This window comes from Pseudopipra pipra, chromosome 14 (genome assembly GCF_036250125.1).
Source record: "Pseudopipra pipra isolate bDixPip1 chromosome 14, bDixPip1.hap1, whole genome shotgun sequence".
In the NCBI taxonomy this organism is placed as follows: Eukaryota; Metazoa; Chordata; class Aves; order Passeriformes; family Pipridae; genus Pseudopipra; species Pseudopipra pipra.
Genome location: NC_087562.1, coordinates 10,622,213 through 10,640,642, shown reverse-complemented (window position 1 = coordinate 10,640,642; position 18,430 = coordinate 10,622,213). Strand labels below are relative to the sequence as shown.

The 18,430-nt window shown below is 44.5% G+C and overlaps 1 protein-coding gene across 5 annotated transcripts in view; it reads left to right on the top strand.

Moving 5' to 3' along the window:
- The window catches only part of ZNF423 (zinc finger protein 423), a 229,122-nt gene that overhangs the window by 68,952 nt on the left and 141,740 nt on the right, over window positions 1-18,430 (top strand). For 3 of the 5 annotated variants that reach the window (XR_010434321.1, XM_064671143.1, XM_064671141.1), the window contains exon 4: window positions 2,996-3,076. The exons of 1 other annotated variant lie outside the window; for it this stretch is intronic. Coding sequence is in view for 2 of the 4 variants with exons in the window: in XM_064671143.1 (XP_064527213.1) it covers window positions 2,996-3,076 (81 nt within the window). In the remaining 2 variants the exon portion in view is untranslated. Of the gene's footprint in view, window positions 1-2,995; window positions 3,077-7,587; window positions 7,696-18,430 lie in introns of those variants that run through there. One more of the 5 variants, XM_064671145.1, reaches the window with a different exon arrangement.

Genomic DNA, 18,430 nt, shown 5'->3' with positions numbered 1-18,430 from the left:
AGTCCATGTTTTCTGCTCTCCTTTTTGGGCATAAGTAAAATGATGCTCAGCCAAGAAAAAACACGTGAAATGGAGTGCAGCAAGGGAGGGAGGGTGAGTCAGGTGGGGGCTTTGGCTTGGCCTGACTCCCACCCCAAGAGCATCCTCCGTTGTCTCACTCTGATTTACAGAGGAGAAGACCCCCTGCTCTGACTCCCACCTGCTTTCTGGGAGGAAGGACAGAGGGATGTTGGGGCTTTTCCCCAGCCTGCAGTTGGGTAGGGATTGTGGACTTAAGCCCGCCCCCAGGGCTCCTTGCTCTGCACTCATTTAAACCCCACACAGGCTGCAAACTTGAAACTGCATAAAATTGAAAGGCTACTTCTTGCAAGGTGATTTCTCGGCCAGCTGACAGCCATGGCACTGGCCTGAGACTTCTGCAAATGGCACTCTGCTGCAGGGTAGGAAGCAAGAAAATGCCATTTTCTGTTCAGAAAAACCCTTGTTTTCCAAACTGGAAGGTGAGCTGCACAGCCCATGTAGACATCGGTCCTTTCCAAAGGAGCAGCCGCAGGGACAAGCTGTTCCTGAAGCCATCCCTCACGGGAAGCAGGACAGGCAGGATCCCAGCAGGGCAGATGGGTGGCTGTGCAGACACAGGGCACGTCCCCAGCAGCTGTCCCTGGGAGCCGCTGCTCCGCCGCTGCTCTGTCTCCGGAGTTGTGCTGGTACAGCTGCTCGTTGTGCTGGGGGGAACCCCACCAAAAGAAGGATCTAAATTTTTAGCCCAGGTATCTGCTTGGGTCTGGCTGACTGTGTGACCCCCCATGCAGCTGTAATGGTACCACTGGGGGACTGGAACAGGGCAGAGGGGAGTGGGCACTGCTGGGGGGGGACTCCAGAGGAGGAACATCAGGCTATGACAGGTGACCAGCAGCACTATGAAAAGGAGAAATTTTTTTCCTGAGGCAAATCTGAATTAAAATGTAGCAACCTAGAGATTCTATTCCTGTCAATACAGTCAGTGTTTTCACACTTCAGTTTTTATTTATCCTCAATGTAGTATTTTGTTGATAAGATTAAGAAAAATAAATTATATTTTGGGGGATTTATCAAAATAATTTGTTAGTATTCTCATTGCTATTTTTGATTGCAGGTAACATAATTTCATCTTCTTTTACTGTCTTCACATGTGCTGATGATTTACAAAGACATTTTGTTACAAAAAGGCACTGTATCTGGCACTATCTGCATATACATGAAATAAGTGCTAATTATCTCCATGTGAGCATGTCCTTGTTCCACAACAAGAGTGTCTGTTTTCTACTTAGTTTAATCTATGTCCTGAAGTGATTTAAAGTAAATAGGAAGGTTGCACTCATATGTTTTGGAATGAGAATGTTTCCATGAAGGCAATCTGGAATATTGTTTGATATTCACATACCTTACCTTGAGGAAATAACAACCAGTTTGTCTGATAGCCATGAGAATTTTCATGGAAAGCATGTGAAATGCATGTCTTTGTTCAGTTCATCTGAAAAGTCTTGCACCACCTGGGTGAAAATCTAAGATTACATTAGGAAGTGTGGTATGTTTAAAGATTTTACCCCACAAAATGAGCATTCCTTTTGCCTATAATGCCTGCCTGACACACCTGAGGTTGTAAAGCAGTGCCTGACCTCTTGGTAAACTAGATTTTCATGTCTTAATCTGAAGCAGGGCTTTCAGTTGTGTCTACATGGGTCCAGATCAATACAGGTAATATTTGTAGCGATAATATCACTAGGCTGATAATACAACATAACTAATGACTTCCTTTGGGATACTGAAGTTAGGAAGGTATTGTAGCTCAGGAGTGTTGCAGGATTACAAGAGATCACTCCAAAGAATAGGATAAACCATCTATTTCACTGGAATCCCTTAGAAATTCATTACGGTGCGCTGAAGTTATAATACAGTTTGAACGCAGCTGCTTTGACATGTAAGGAGGTAACAAACAGCCATTTCCCCCCTTGCTTTTTCATGTATTTCAGACTTGTTTCTTTGAGGACAAAACACTGCTGAAATCTAGACATCTCTGGTAGCATAAGTGCGTGGCATTCCTTTTGATGTCAGTGTAGTAGAGATGTTCTCCTTCTGACAGAATTAGGTGCCTTTTATACCTTTTGCTCATGACTGATGTCTGTGATTGCAGGTTGTAGGTTTCCAGTGTCTACAGGGATCTGAAAAGGGTCTAAATGGGGGCAGCTTGTACCAAAAGAACACCACATTTCCTTCCCGGCTCATATCTTCCCTTGTCTCCCAGCTTGCCCCCACAAATGAGCTCTCCTGCAGCAGTCGTGGAAATAGTGCCTTAAACAGCTAGAGAGCGTCTTGAAAAAATACACTGAGAATAAATAAAAACACCTAGTGTATACACTGGATGTGTTAAGCTTTAAAAATGAATTTAAAACTCACTGGTATCCCATATCCCCTTAGCTAGAGAGGACCAAGTAATTGCATTGGCATCATGTGCAGTCTTTTTTATACATGTTTTTGCATACTGCTGTTACAGTGTAGGTATTGTAGCATGATGTTATCTTACAGCATTAGTGACAAGAGTAAAGAATTACATGTGGATTTACAACTCACTGTGTCCTACAACCAGCACCAGAGGCTGCATACATCAAGCAACTGTTCTGTGATATATCAATGTCTGGTGGCTGATGCCAAGTGGTTTGTTGTCTGATAAAAAGTGGCTAAAAAGTCACAGGATTTGTCATTTTGCTTGTGTGTTTTAATCCACCTGCATTAGTCTGGGTTTAGCTCCAGTATTTTATTGTGTTATTTTTGCTTCCTCCGCCCCTTTCCTCCCATGGATCAGAATAGCCTCATGTAGGCTTGTTTCTTCAGTTGCTCAAGTGAATGTAGAGTGTTTTAAAGCAAATTAGTGCATCAATGAAGCGGACAGAAGTAGGTTTTGGCGGGGTCTCTGAGCATTTCATGAGGTCCTCTTCTGTTGTTGATAACTTTACAGGTTGTCTGTTTCAAACAGCAGCAGAGCTATATATGGATATTGCCAGCTTGGAAGCGGCTGATTTTTCTAAACTACTCTACGGTAGGAACTAGTTTATAATTAAAGTCTTGCAGTTGCTCCTTTTAAATGCCCTGTAACTTGTACACTAGGCTTACGTTTGAAACGAGGTATTGTAACTGTTTCATGCTAGTGTATAATTTTGCATTTTCTTACATTTCACCTGCTACAAGAACTATAATTGCCATGCAGCCGTATATGCAGGATGCTTATCCAGAAAACCATATACGGTAGCTTGTCAACAAGTGATGATGTCTCATGAATGTTTTTGTCAGATGGCAATTTGTACTTCCCACTGACAAAGAGAGACATCTTACATACATTTCCAAAATTAGTCCTTCCCCAAAATTGTAATCTTTGGTTGCACCCGATTGGCAAGTCAGAGATTTCCTCTCTTTTTGCTGCTGCTGTTGTTGCATCTTTAAATTAATCAATTACTGATTGTCCTCCACAAAAGAAACTGAAATACAGTTGTGAAAAAGCAGTGTGGAAACTTAATTATACACCTAGTTTATACAGCTGTGTCTCTAATGACCTACTGGCCCTAATTACTGTGTTGTGGCTCAGTCTGAGTGCTCTTGTCCTTGCCAGAATTCTGCTCCTTTCTCTTAACCTGACTAGTGTTTCAAGCTTAAAAAAATAACAAGTTTCCTTTTTTTGTTCTTTTCTATGTTGTCGTGCTGAAATGCAGTTTCCCCACTTTCCAGAGGTCATAGCAGTGTTTTAAAATTGGCACCAGAAAAGCTCAGTAATATCAGAAACTGTAAAAACATGGATTTTCCCTGGAGTCCGCAGTTCTTGCTGTCTAGATCTGAAAATGGGCACCGGGGCAGTGTTTTTATTGTCAATCACTCGGAGGGCTCCAAGCGCAGGCTCCTGTCCTTACTCTGTCCCAGACGTCCCCTCTCCAGCTGTAGGGGCAGCACAGGGATCCCAAGGGCTCTTGGGAGGGATCCTAGGCACTTGGCTGCAGTGTCCAGGTGCTGCACATGTCTCCCTGCAGTCAGTATTTGTGCCCATCAGTGCTGAAGGCTCTGAAACCCCAGATTATTGTAGGGGTTCACTTGGCTGGGTGGTTTGGGTGGTCTGACTGCTGTCACCACACAGGTGATGCTTGAGTTTACCTGGAGGTTCCCAACCAACCTTTTTCCAGGACTTCTGCTTGCACGTGCCACAAAACCAGTGTGCTGATAAGGAGCTGTGCTGACTGGCTTTCTCTGCAGGCCCTCAGTGAAATATATATTTATGGTGTAGAACACAAAGCACATCCCCACATCTGAATTCAGATCTGGAGTCAAACAGAAGCATAGTTGCAAATTTAATGTCAGGGTGGGTGTGTGTTACCCTTGCCCACGCAGAGGTTTTGCAGCACATCCTGTGCAGTGTCTGCTGAGGCACCAGGGCTGGCTCTGCCCCCTGGGTGGGGGCTGCCAGCAAAGGTGCTTTAGTGTAGCCTTTCATGTATTGCATACGTTTGACAAAGTCGTGTAAAGTGTGATGCTTCCTAACAGCACTGCTTGTCCGGCAGATTGGAGGTTCATCTTGCAGGCAAAGGTAGGTGAGACCCCCGGGCTGCTCTGCTCCAGCGAGGGCACACAGCCCCAGCGCAGCCCCAGCACAGCCCCACCCTCAGCCCCTTGGCACGGGGAGGCACCGCTGGGGCTGAGCCTCAGCACTTGTTTGTCAGGCTCTCTTGGATTTTGCGGGCGTGCCAAGGCCTGTAGGGATTTGTGGTGGGGACACACGTGAATTTCAAACGATGCTCGCTCGCCATAAACACCCAGCTCGGGATGCGCTTTGTGGCCTCGCGGAGGGTCTCCCCGAGCGGGGCCCGGCTGTGAGCCCACGGCAGATCCACGGCCACACGGGAGCCGGCGTGTGGAGCTGGGCAGTGTGCTCGCTGATAAGAGTGTGCCAGTGCACCAGGCGCCATCCCCTGCCAATCGCCATGGCCACCTTTGTGCCGGGTCCCCCCGGGGACGGTGGCAAGGGAGGCAGCACCAGGCACTGCGTGTGCAGATAGGAGCGATGCCAGCGCGGCTGCGGGCGGCTTGGTTGCATGTTACCAAAACCCCTGGCAGGAGGGAGGCAATGAGCTCTCTCCACCCCTTTCTTAGCCCCCTCGTAGCCAGCAGTCACTGTGGACTGCCCAGCTATGCATTCTGAGGCTGCACGGACATTTCGTAGCAATGATGATGTCTTTCCTCAAGCAGCATATGTTTTTCACACAGGAAGAACATTTTCCTGTCATTTTTAAACATATGGCCCAGTGAGGAGCTGAGGATGACAAGTTACCCTGCTTGTATTGGCAAGGGACTGTTTCATTCTTGCTACTTTAATTGAGTTCTTTTATCTGCTTTTATCTAGTTCAAAAAGTAGTCTGCAAAGTAAGCACAGGTATGCATAGAAATGAATAAAAGAGAAAGTGGGTGCATGTCTTAAATGAGGCCTCTTAAAGGAAACATGTTGTTCTTTGGTAGTCTTGTACAGGTCGGCCCCTTGCTGTCTGCAAAGCCAGTCTCACCTCCTGATACATTGCTGCATCAGAAATGAAGAGATGCACAGAGACTGAACCACCCCAAATGCTGTGAAGCAAGAGCCAGTGCTGGGTCCTGGCCAGTGTGAGAGACCTCCTGTGTGAAGCAGGACCTGCGCTTGGGACCTGGAGCCCACCCAGATCCCCCTGCAGCACCCCAGGCTTCAAGACAGCCCTTCTGTGGCACCAGGGGTGCTGGAGCTCTGCCTCCCCTTCTCCTGCTTCATATTTCTGTTTGCAAAGGGTAATCCATCACCATGTTACGCAGAGGGAGCATTGTGGGAGTCTACATGGGGCAGGCTTGTTTATTGACATTATAGAAATCTAAGTAAAATTTTTTTTTTTTTTAAAGAAGAGGGAGGGGTTGCAATGGAAAGGCTCCTTCCCAGGTTGGAGCCTGCCAAGTGCTGCAAGGGCAGCTGTGCCTACAGCAGGAGGAAGGATTCCTGTTGCCATAAGCAGGTCCCAGCATTCAGGGAGTTTTAGACAAAACCCAGTATATGAAACACAGTTTATAACTGCAGTGAGGGTACCCAGGACTACAACAGATGCATGCTTGTTATAAAGTGGCCTTTAATAAAGCCTTAGAGAGTGCAGTGGAGGATGTACTGGGGTTGTCCTGTCTCAGATGGACAAGAGCATAGATTATTTGTGGTTACAATGCTGCGGAAGGGCACGCCTTGCCTTCCTGTGGGCTGTTGAGGGAAGAAACTGTTGGCCATACCAACAGCCTTTGCAGATTCAGAGCTGTTGAGATCTTCAGACTGCAGATGTGAGCAGTGAACAAGAGGTGCACTCTGAGTGTGCTTTCTTTCCTGATTTCTTGCCCTATCCTTCGCAGACCATTGGGTAAGTAGTCTTCATATAAGGATGGCTGTGCTGAGCCAGCCTGATGGTCCCATAGTGCCATTTCTCCAGAACGTTTTTCTAGATGTCAGCAAACTTATCTGGGCACTTTGTGGTGCTTTTTATTTAAATTATTCAGACAGTCTTTTTCCATGAATTTCCCTTTTGAAGTGCCTTTAGCATTTTCTGTGGTGGGGACCCAGAGCTCAATTATGCATTGGGGAAAAGTAGGAAAAGTACCTCCTTTTGTTCACTTCGGTTTTGTCACCACCTGCTTTCATTTGATACTCTCCGGTTCTTCTGGTGGAGGAGAAAGTGAGTGATTGCTCCTTTCCCCCCTTCTCCACCCACTCATGCCTGAGCAGACTTCTTTTGCTGCTCCCTCCACTGTCTCCAAATCCCTCTTTGCAGTCCATTTACAGATACCTCCTGTACCTTGACCCAGAGTAAGAGACAGGAGCATGGTGAAGCGTGGCTGATGGGAGAGCATGGGGTCAGCTATCTCCTCCATCACTCGTGCCAGTAATGTGGTCATGTTTGTGTGTCTGTTCTGGCTCCCGAGCAGCAGGCGAGGGACAGTACTTGTCCTGGTGTGAAGACCTGGCAGACAGAAAGATGGTGTCTGGCCATGTAGGGGAAAAACAATTAAGACTTCAATGTTTATTAAGAAAAAAGCAACCAGCAGTGCATTTCAAGCACTCATCACACAACATAATTTTGCTGTTGGAAGTAGTGGGATTAAACAAGTCCTTCTAATGTTGATTTCTTTGAATTTGTAGAATATAAATGGTGTTTTTTTAAAATCAATTAAAAATGAAGGAAGTATGTGTACAAACATTGTCAAGAATTCCTATCTTTCTTTTTTTTTTTTAAAACAAGCTCTAGAAAAAAATCCCCACAGAAGTTCTGTAGTGCATATTTGAATGCTTTTGTTGTAGCCTCATTAAACTTGGCTTGTCTGCAGATACAGCTGGCATGTTATTAACTGTGCTCCAGGCTTGGGGAAGCCAGAAAGCAGCCTCCACCCCCTGGTGCCGGCTGGCTTTAGGGAAACGTGCCAGCATGGGTTGGTCCTCTTCAGCTGGCTGGCTTTGGGAGCGCTCGCTGGAGCATCTCCGCATGGCCTCTGGGTCCGGGAGCCCAGGGCTCAGCCTGCCTCGAGTGCCACCCGAGGGAGGGCTGTGTGGTGTCCCCCGTGCCGGCCGGCAGCCCGCGCCCCTGCGGCACAGCGGTGCCCTGTGAGTAGGATGGATCCACCAAGGTACGTGTCCTCCCCTGGACAACCCCAGCCGGGCGCTCTGTTCTCCGTGGGCGTCTCACGCCTTTCTTTCCATGGGCTGGCAAGAAGCAGAGACCGTCTGCCAAACAGTTTCTCTGTTCTGAACGAAACTGCGTACTGGACTGAACCAGTCAAATAAATTGAATAAGGGAAATATTTTCCCTGCACCTGCTGGAGAGGCTGTTGCTCTCCAAGCTGGGTTTGCACGTCAGAGGACCTCCACCAGAGGTCTAAGTAGCTTCTGACTTTCTTCAAAGCTTTGGCAACAAGTACGTATGTTCTGAATGCTGTTTCATTTAAATAATTTTAATAGGTGCTTTTAACAGTAGGGTGAATTTTAAAAATAGATTTCGTTATTTCATATTCAATTGAAAATTGTTGAAAATATACTCAGTAGAAATTTAAGTTAAATTACATGTATTAACTACAGGTAATGTCATTCAAACATCTTGCTTAGTATAAGAAGCTTTCATTGTCTTAACTAATGAAAAAATTGATTTGGTGTTTTCAAGGCACTTGGTCTGTTCATGTTAAATACTTCCTAGGGCATTGGAGCACTTTGTAGTCTTTAAACATTTAGACTAGCAACCTCCTCCTGACACGAGGAATTCTTATTTTTGTCATCATGGAATTAAGAAGTTGTCACTGTAATTTGGCTTAAGTTTTGCCTCCTTCTGAAAAGAGTACTCCTTCCTTCCTCCCATCTCGTGCCTTATGCTGGTACAAGGTTTATGTTGTCTTTGGGAGCTGACATTGCTGACAATTAAAAGAACTGATTTTTAGTCTGTGCAGCTTCCAGATCTGGTGACCTATGGAGCTGCACAAGCCTTATGTCAACACGAGGGGAACAAGAGGTCAGGCTTTGGGGGGATAATTCAAGACCATCCCCCTTAACAGCCTGAGTTATTTTGGATGAAAATTACTGTAACTGCACCAGTTTGCTTAATGACATGCATGAAATTGTTGGAAGAGCCAAGGTCTTTAATCCAGGTGGATTTTGTTGCTGGTGATGCCTGTAACCATGGGGGTGAACTTCCTCTTGAAAGCACCATTTTGTTGGCTTGTGGGTCCATCTCTTCCTTAAGTTTCCTTGAAAATCTTTCTCAGCGTAATGGTGAAAGACTTTTTGGCTCCTCTTTTACTGTTAGCCTCAATTACTGTTAGGCTTGCTGAGGAGGACATAAGGAAAGGCTGAAGAAGCCCATTGCTTTTCTCTTCTCCAGGGAATCCGTCACATTAAACATTTGAATAGATTTTTGAACATAATTCCCAGTCATTTCCTCTACAGTGAACTCAGTTCACTCATGCAGACTTTGTACTTAATGATATCTCTTAAAATAAATGAGATTTGATATAATTTATACTAAATGGTCATTTTAGAAAGCTACATCTACTAATTATTCATTAGAAAATTTGGAAAGACAAAAGTAGAATAAATTCCCTTTATAAACTCGCAGTCTATAGAAATATAAATACACACACCTGTGTTTATTTTCTTTGAGCAACAGTGAATGCCAGTAATTTACTGGACTCCAAGAGTAGTTTAAGCAGGTTTGAAGTACATTGTTCAATATGCATTGATCAGCCACAGCAACCAACCAATCCAAAACCAGCCAAAAATTCAAGATGCATCTAGGACAGTTATTTAACATTTATGGTAGTACTCAGTTTGTGGTTTGTCTCTGCATCACATGAGGTTGTGCTTTTGTGACTTCTGGCTGTGTGCTCGGGGTGACTGCTCTCTGCCCTCCCCTCTCCCCATTGCCTGTGTCCCTGTGGTCCCTCCTCAGAGGCTTTCTCCTTGCTCCTTTCTGGACTGCCACCATTCTACATCTTGCTCTCAGCAGCCCTCTCCCCAACACTGTGCTGGCATTTGCCCTTTCCCGGCCCCACATGTAACTGAGTCACTTCACAGTTTATACATTTAAGTTACACCTTACTGTGTTACTGGTTTCTCCTTTACTCTCAGCTGCAGTTGCTCTCTTGTCCATTGTCCCAGAGCTGGCTCCTCCTTGGAGCTCTGTACACATGCAGAGCCTTCCTTGAGCCATCCCACGGGGACCAGCAATGGCACATCTCCTCAGGGTGCTGTGAAAAATCAAGCTGCTCCTTGTGCTGTCTTGGAAGGCAATCTCAGCTAGGTTCAGATGAACTAAAGACATGTGCTAGTCAAATCTTTGTTCAAAAACCTAGCAAATTATTTAATTTGCATTCAGACCGCATTCAGATCCAACCTGGATAGCTGCTTGATCTCACCTTACAGCCCTTCTCTGTTCCTTCCTCTCTTACAGACACTTGTCATGGTTTGTTTTACAAGAGCTGTTTCATGTAGGAATTGAATTCTAAGGTGTTTTAATGCCATCAAGTGTAACTGGGTTTGATTTTGACCAGAACCTCTGGTACATATAAATAAAGCAGACAGTAGTCCTTGCTTTTTATGGAGGATAAACTGTCATCTTTAGGAGGCAGTCACAATGCTGTTGCACTCCTCACACAAATAAGACAAATTCAACCCAAAATGTAACATAAAAGGAAATGAAAGTGAGTAGGATTTTCTTGTCTCACCTTAAATGAGAGAATACTGAGTTTTCCTTTTGCCAGAAAACTGGAAATGGGAGAGAAATGGATGCTTTCTCTCAATAATTAGGTATGCATATACATATCTGTGATGTACAAAATACCTCATTTTCTGTTAATGAGTTTGGTTTTGAAGACCTGACTGGCTAAGATTGTATTGAAAATAACATCATTACTTTGGGGGAGCATCAGTCTTAATTAAAAGAGAAATGAGGAGAGCCAGTCCTTACAGCAAGTTGGGGAGAGTGATTTTTTTTGTGAGTGGTACTGGAGTTGGGAAAAGTGCAATCTGAGTTAGCAAAACTATCTACTTTTCCAGAGGCTGCCACAGCAATTGGCCGTGCATGTCCGGATCACCGAGTGACAGGCAGGAGAGCTTGGCCACTCCAAGAAGGGAGGAGAGGGAGGAAGGGAAGGAGGATGGGGAGAAAAAACAATTTGTGAACTTGCCCCTTTTGAGATAGCAACTGCTCCTCTCCCGTGCCCAGGATCATTGCCGAACAGCCGGCAGCTGCATCCCACTCTTCTTCTGCTGTCAGCAAATGTCACTGCACAAACCTCAGTAGTTTCAAGGAGCCACTATTTGTACATAGGGAATAGAGGAAACTCATGGATAGAACTGTTGTGGTGTGTGGGCTGCTCTGGATTTTACTCTGTGGAAAGAAGATCTCCACAAATGTTTTAAATTAAGCTATCCTTGGTAATTCTGGTGGTATGGAGTCCAACCAAAATTTCAGGGAAAAAAATAAGTTGCTCCGTTAAAGCAGACATGAAAAAAAATGAAGGGCTTAACTTTTGTCCTGAGGGTGATAAAACAGCACCACACAGCTGAAAATCAATCTGACCTTCACCCACGTGATGCTGTTGTCTCAGTCTGTCTTTCATTTCCTTTGGTTGAGTGAAGGCCACGGCATTCAGTAGGGAGAAAAGCCAGAGGGAGGTGCGGAGAATCCTGTTTTCTCTGGAAAGGCTTCGTTGCTTGCATAAGTTGACTCTATAAAGTGAGTTGCTGTAAAACTTTAAATTATTTTATTAAATTAAAAAAATAAAATCCTTCTTCTTTTAATAGCCAGCAATCACATTAAGGTAGAGAAGATATGTGCTGTAAGAAATGAAGTGTTTGTGATATAAAACATTGTGTTTTAATTAACCCTAGAATTAGTTGGTATTTTGAAATGACGGCTTCATGTAGCAACAGGAAACCTGCACATTCATTTAAAACCCAGAAATTTGTACCCAAAGTGGAGAAAAAAGGACAATTATTTTTTTCTAGAGATATTTTAACATTGTGTTGCAGGCTTTGCAGAAACAAAGAGAAGGTACCCAGATACACAGATATTTACATAAATAAATCAACAGTTAGGGCTTGTGTATAAGCAATATTACTGATTTTCAAAATAGAGGTACAATTTCAATTGGTGAACTACTAATTTTGCACAACATCCTGTAGCAAGTGGATCCCACCTCATTTTCTTGAAGATAGAGAGTGAGCCAAATGAATGGGTAAAATTTGTTGCAGAATTTTAATTCTATTAAACAACAGAATCAAGAAAGGGGAAAACTACATGCATAAGCACATCTTGATATTCTTTTTGACATCTTGAAAGCAATTAAAAGTGCAATTCCTAGCTCTTCTTTGAATCCCCTTCTTCTTCCATTCTTTTTGAATTTAAATATGACCCAGAGCCAAGAAGTTGCCAGCTATTTCTCTTGGAACAAAGTAAATTTTCTGCACAGGCTTTACAAAACTAAGACTGTTTAAAGTTCTGCCTACCCTAAAATGCATTTTTCCTGATTCATCTCATCACATGCAGATAATGTCCTTTCATGTCAGAGTCATAAACTACTCTGTTGCTTTATATTTTTGTGCTATAGATCCCCTAGTTACAGTAGCATGGAGAGAGGGAGGGCTACCTGTTGTTTTCTTTGTTCAACAATTGTTGCCTGTTTTAGGAAGGTCTATAAGAAATGTCATCTTCTTGTTAAAAAGATAAAGGCAGAGACTGTATGTAACTGCAGAGATTAATCTCTGCTTCCTAAAGGTTAAGAATGAAACAATTTCTTCATTAATCTGTTTGGGATGATGGAGATTAATTTGTGACTGTAGCTTTTTATTTAAGTGTGGTTTGTCTGGCATACTGACCATCGTGGACACTTTTACATGGTATTAAAAAACCCAAAATGGTAAATATAAAAGACGTTGGGACCTTTTCCTGGCGAGCGCTGTTTCTCAGGTCTCCATGCGATATGCCAAAATGCTATTTGCATAAATATAGAATTTAATAAGTTATCATTCTGATTAACGTCATTAACTGCTTAACTACTGTAGAAATTGGCTTCCAAAGTTGCTTGATGGTAGCTGTTGCTCTCCACGTCATTCCATTTGCTGTCTCACTGGGGATAATGGTATGCAAGGGAAAGCAAGAAGGTCAAGGATCTTTTTGTTTAGTCTCTTTGCACATTAAAAGTTCTATTATGTGTTTGTATTGCATGTGGTTTCCAGTCTGTTGGCTACAGTGCTTTCAAAATCCATTGATGATGAGTTTGTGAGGCTAAATATATCTTGTGGGTTATGACTACCAAGCTATCACTTTGTGTAGCAGTCAGGGCCAATATTTAACAAGTGTTTTTCAGAATGAGGAATTTTGAAACCGAGTCAAATGATCTTACAAAGGGGTTAACAGAAATGCTAATACAGAAGATGACAGCAAATGCTTGGTCTTTGCTGACAGTGGGGGTGTTTGGAGCTATGCTGTGCTGTTTGTGAGGAAGTGGCTCTCAGGTTGGGGTTTTTATGGGTTTTTCTAGGGGTGGGGGAGCGCTGTGGTATTGTTGGGAATGACAGAGCCGCCACAAAGCTGAATGGGGTGAAAAAAGAAGTGGTGTCCTCTCCAGCAATCCCTTTCTGTGCCCCCAGCAAGGCGTAGGTGCAGCGTGCTGTGGTGGGGGCGTGCGGGGGACCCCATGTGGGCTCACCCCACGGCTTCCCACCGCCCACAGCTGCCCTGTTGTCTGTCCCCCCGCAGGAGCTGAGCCTCCAGCCGTCCCCCCGCGGCTGGCAGGGCCATCGGGCTCCGCTGAGACCTCGCGGCTGCTTCTTGCCCGACATTTAAGGGAATGCAAAGCCAGACTGCAGGATGCAGCCACGTCCTAAGGGCTGGCACAGCCGCCTTGCTTGTTTTCACTCTCTAGCTAGTAGACTGACCTTTTAAAAAAACAGTTTCAGCTGCTGTGAAACACTGACAATAGCTTTAATAGATTTCATTTTGGAATTAAATAGCTCTGGTTACATTTCGATAATGTAAACTATCAGCCATGAGCATGTTTTAGCTGATTGTTTCAGGCTGTGTACAAACTCAGGCAGACGTCACTGCCTCCTTACCCGGCGTTACCGCAAGATGCTCATTTTCTTTAAAAATGAAAGCAGAGATTTAATTTATTTTTTTTTTTTTAAGCAATTTGTGTTCTGACTGCATGAGTACCTTCACACCTGTCAAGTGAATCCAGTGTGCTTGTTCCCGAGGGCAACCTGACATCTGGGAAATTCTGCCTCAGCCCAGACCGGTCCCCTTTGAAGCATCTTTGGTATTTTGAGTTGAAATGGAGTTACATCATTACACATCATCCTTTGCATGATTCTGTTCTGCTCCAGTATATCCTGCTTTTATAAATTTTAGTTCAAGTCCTGCTCTCGGGCTGCTTCAGGAGTGTTGCAGTTATCTGTAAGCTGTCTTGCTTTTTTCACTGCGGGGCTGGTAAGCTCAAAAACATCTGCAGGCAGGGTCAGTCCAGCTTGTTAGTCTTTAGAGGATATTTACAAAGTTTCATAAGGCTTGGACCCATACCCACACCCATCCTAGATGCAGTGTCTACAGATTTATCCCCAAGAGCCTCTTACAAGCTTTGTTTGCATTACTATCTAGAGCTATCCCACTGCAGAAATCCTCAGGAGAGAGAAGTGGTCAAGAGTACTTAGAAACATCTGTTAAAAATTCAGACAAACACTGCACTGCCACTAGAAGCAGTTGGGACGGGACAAATGGAATTTACCATGTGGTGCAGCAAAAAGGGGCATTTTGTTTCTTCCTTCACTTTTCCTTAAGAATTCATAGTTTGGTCAGTAGATCCAGGAAAATGCCCGAGTGGAGCACACTTGGAGCAAATAGCTGCTTGTTAACCGACGTCACAAACTAACTCCAGAGCCAAGCCTTGCAGTCTTGCAGGAGCGCTGTTTCCCGAGTGCCTGCATTCGGTTCATCACATGCTTTCTACTTGTTTCAAGAAACCCTGCATCAATTGTGCAGACTCAGAAAGTCGTGACATTAGGAGACAAAGTGACTTCAACATGACTTTTCCATTGCTTGCCGTACTTAAGCAAAAGGGAAGAAAAAGTTGCAGCAACAAATCTACTGGATGAACTCTCCAGCTGGTTGCTGTTTTGTGTGTGGCTACACAGTGGATTCAGTGAGTACTTGATAAATATTGGCATTTGTCCTTGATGATGTGTCATGAAGTTATAGGCCATTTGGCAGGGAAAACAAGTTTTCTTATGTGTGAGGCCGGACTTGCGATGATGTTGTGTTCTCCACTGAGGAAGTTCAGCTGAGCCCCCCACCTGACCCCATTCCCCACAAAGCACGCTCATCTCCCTTTCCCATCCTCTGCCTACTAGCAGGACAAGAAGCAGAATGAGCTGTGTGGTTTGGCCGGGTGGCACATGCCTGCTGATTGCCTAGGACATGCCCAAGAGCAGGGATAAGTGCTGCCTCTGCTCTTAGCCTTTCTCTCAGCAGAGACCTGAACTGGGGTCTCTGCCCTACCCAATCAAAGGGAGGTTCACCGATCTTAGAGAAACTCAATTTCTACCCGAGAAACTCAATTTCTCTCATAGCTCTCTATCCCCAGTCCGGTGTGATTCAAAAGTTAATAGGAAGGAACAAACAGTTAAGACATATGACAGGCAATATGATGACATAAACCTTGTTTTGTTAGGATGCCAGGCTGAAAAAATGAACACAAAGCTCCTGAGAATAAATAAGTCACTTCAGATTGAGACTTGATGGACAATGTTGGCTTTGTTATCACTCTGCAGGTAGTGAGAGGATAGGGTTAGGGAGAATTTCCAGAAAAGTAGGGGAGTTGTTATTAGAAGGGTAAAGCTTCCACTGCCACGGATCCCCTGTAGTGGACCCTGCATTACCCTGGTCCCTCCTCCTTTTAGGAGCCTTTTGAGGAAAAGTCTTCTGTGACAGAAACATCTTTCAGGTCTTTTAATCTGTGAGCTGCCAGGTGAAAGAATAGGGCTAGGGAACAAAAGACGCTCAGATACTGCAGACAAGCTTTTGTAGGATCTGCCACGTCAGCTGTCTCTTATAAGGTCTGCTGTATTTTCTGTTGATGGTGCTCTTCCCCTGAGGATTTTCCCACACCTGGGAATGCCTGCCATAACCCGCACTGATATTTTCCTCAATGCCTTTCATTTCTGCGTACAGATGGATCTGGGATATCACACACTGTCCTTGTCCTTATTCTGTTCTGCTCCTTGGCAGTCACAGCTTTCCTGGCTGGGAGCTTTCATGCCACCTCCCTCTTAGCCTTTTTCAGGAGGGGCTTTGCAATTATTTATGAGCTAGCTTGTCCTGTTTTCTGAATTTTCAGTCTGCAGAAGAGGAAAGCTAAGTATATGTTCTCTCGTTTTACATGGAATAGAAAACTTGAACTAAATGTTGGTGATCTGTGTTAGCAAGGTATCAGATTTTTTAGGGTGCTGGGAACCCTCCCTTTAAATCAATGGAAAACATCCTAGTGGCCTGTAACTACCTCTTGCCTTTGAAGTGTTTGGAGGCCCTGGAGGGGCAGGCAGCCAGCTCACTTGCATGCTTGTCAAGGGGAGGCTGGCTGTCCTGCTTATCCTGTATTCCCACTCGCCATCCTCAAGTGGGTTTTCTCTCTCCCTCCTCTTGTCACATGTCAGAACAAGACGCATCCTGTGATTTACCTCATTCACCTTCCACTTGTGTTCTGAGGCTTGAGGATTTCCAAAATACAACGCGGTAAGCAGCAAAACTATAATGATTTGGGTCTCATTGCACCTCTGGAGCCATCTTTAGATTCTTTGATGAGATAAATGTCTATTCAAGCTGAAGAGCAGCATTTTCTCATTTTGCTGCTGCAATAGGTGGAAGGAGTGACTAACTCTTCCTTTAGAAGTAGAAAAGTGGATAGGCTTGTCTGCTGCCCAGTTGGATGATGCACTTACTTATTCACCCCATCCTCCACCACATCGCTGTTTTGGTTGCCTGCATGCATATGTGAGAGGGAATTATAGGTCTCCCAGCTATTTTCCCTTCCAAAGATAATTCAAATACAGAGTATCTTCTAAGGAGAGATGCATACTGCCTCCAAAACATATATATACACAGAAGTAGAAGTTTTTTTTTGCTTTTGACCACCCTTAGATAAAAACTGATGGTTACAGCTGAATCTCACTTTTGAGTTTTTCATTAAAACTGTTCAAAGCAAACTACAGGGTGGAGGGTCTCGTGTGAGCCAAAACTAACCTCCATGTTCCTGCCAGTGAAGCTGTATTGCCAAATTTCACACAGCCGTGTTCTCTAGCACCTCCTTTGAACACGAGTGTGGTTCTGGAGGCTGTTCTGAAGCTCCCACTTGAAACACTCTCTGTGAGCTAGTGGAGCGTTTTCTGGCACTTAGGGTTCTGTATCTGGTAGCTGTTTGTGCTATAGAGAGCAATGAGTCACAGCTTGCTAAAGGAGAAAAAAAGGATTTCTTAGAAAACCTTTCAGAAAAGCTGAGGTTGTTTTTCAGCTGGAAGTGCTCTTGGTGTCTGTGGTGGAATTGGTGTGGCAAGTCACCTCTGCAGTGTTTCTAAGAATTACCAGATAGTGTAGTGGCTCATCTGAATACCCTTTTTGTATTATATTTGTAGCCAGTGACTTTCTCCTAGTATAGCAAATTTCATATTTTTCACTATTTGGACTGCTGGATATGGGGTTTTGTACCTTGCTATACTTTTATTCTTAATGCTGTACTTGAATTACAAAGGTGCAAAACCCCTCACCTCCTGCTGAAATCTTGAGGAATTATGGGTGTTCATCATCCCAAACAGGCAAGTGATTGTGCTGCAGACCTCACTCTGAGTTGGTTCCTTTCTGTAGTTTACCAGATCATTAATGTTTCAGTTGGCTGGCTCTGAATTCATGACAGCAGTACATGTTAACAGAACTCAATGTGCTACTACAGTCTCCCAGCCAGTCTGTGACACTGGAGTTTGGGATACACCAGCAGCGCCGTCAGAGATGGCTCTGCAGGGTGTGTATGTGTGTCTGAGCGAGCAGGTAATGGGCACAGTGAGGAGGCTGCCTTGTGCTCCTCAGCTCAGGCAGGTCCCCAGGTCACCATGTGGGATTCCCCACAGCAGGGCTCAACAGTCCGCATTGGTTCTTTGGCTGCTGGAACTTCATTGTTACCACAAACTAAATTGCAGCTGTTTTGGACATGGGCAAAGCTCATTGCAGACACCCTTCCTGATGCAACGGGGGCTGTCCTGGTGTGGAACACAATCCTCCCTTTGTGCCCCATGCTGGATCTGTGATAACACCTAGCATGGCTGCTGCTGCACTGCTGACACTTCGGTCATTCCCAGTTATTTTACCATTTTTGCATAAAATAATAATATAACTTTGTGACAACAAAAAAAAAAAGTTCTGAAGGGCTGTGATTTAATTCTTAAATTTCCCACCCTGCTTTAAGCCTGCCCCTGAGAAAGAAATGGCCAAAGGAGGAGGAGGCAGTGAGGAGAGAGGCACCTTTGAGCTGGTATGGCAGCTGCTGATGCACAGACCTTGAGATGACGCATCAGACCTCGGTGTGCAGGGTGATGCTTCATGATAGTGTGGAATATTGAGCTACTAATGGGAAAAAATACCTGGACAATGAGGTAGTGGATTGGCAATGTTGCCCAAGCCAAAGGCTCTGGGAAAGTGCTGCTGTAAGTAGTCAGTGAGCCTGTGCATGAGCCTGCACAGGGAAAGTCTCTCAGATGTAGTGGGCCTCAGTTTACCCATTTATGAAAAAAGAGATAGGGACTGGCATGTGGTGGCCATTGACTCTTTCTAAT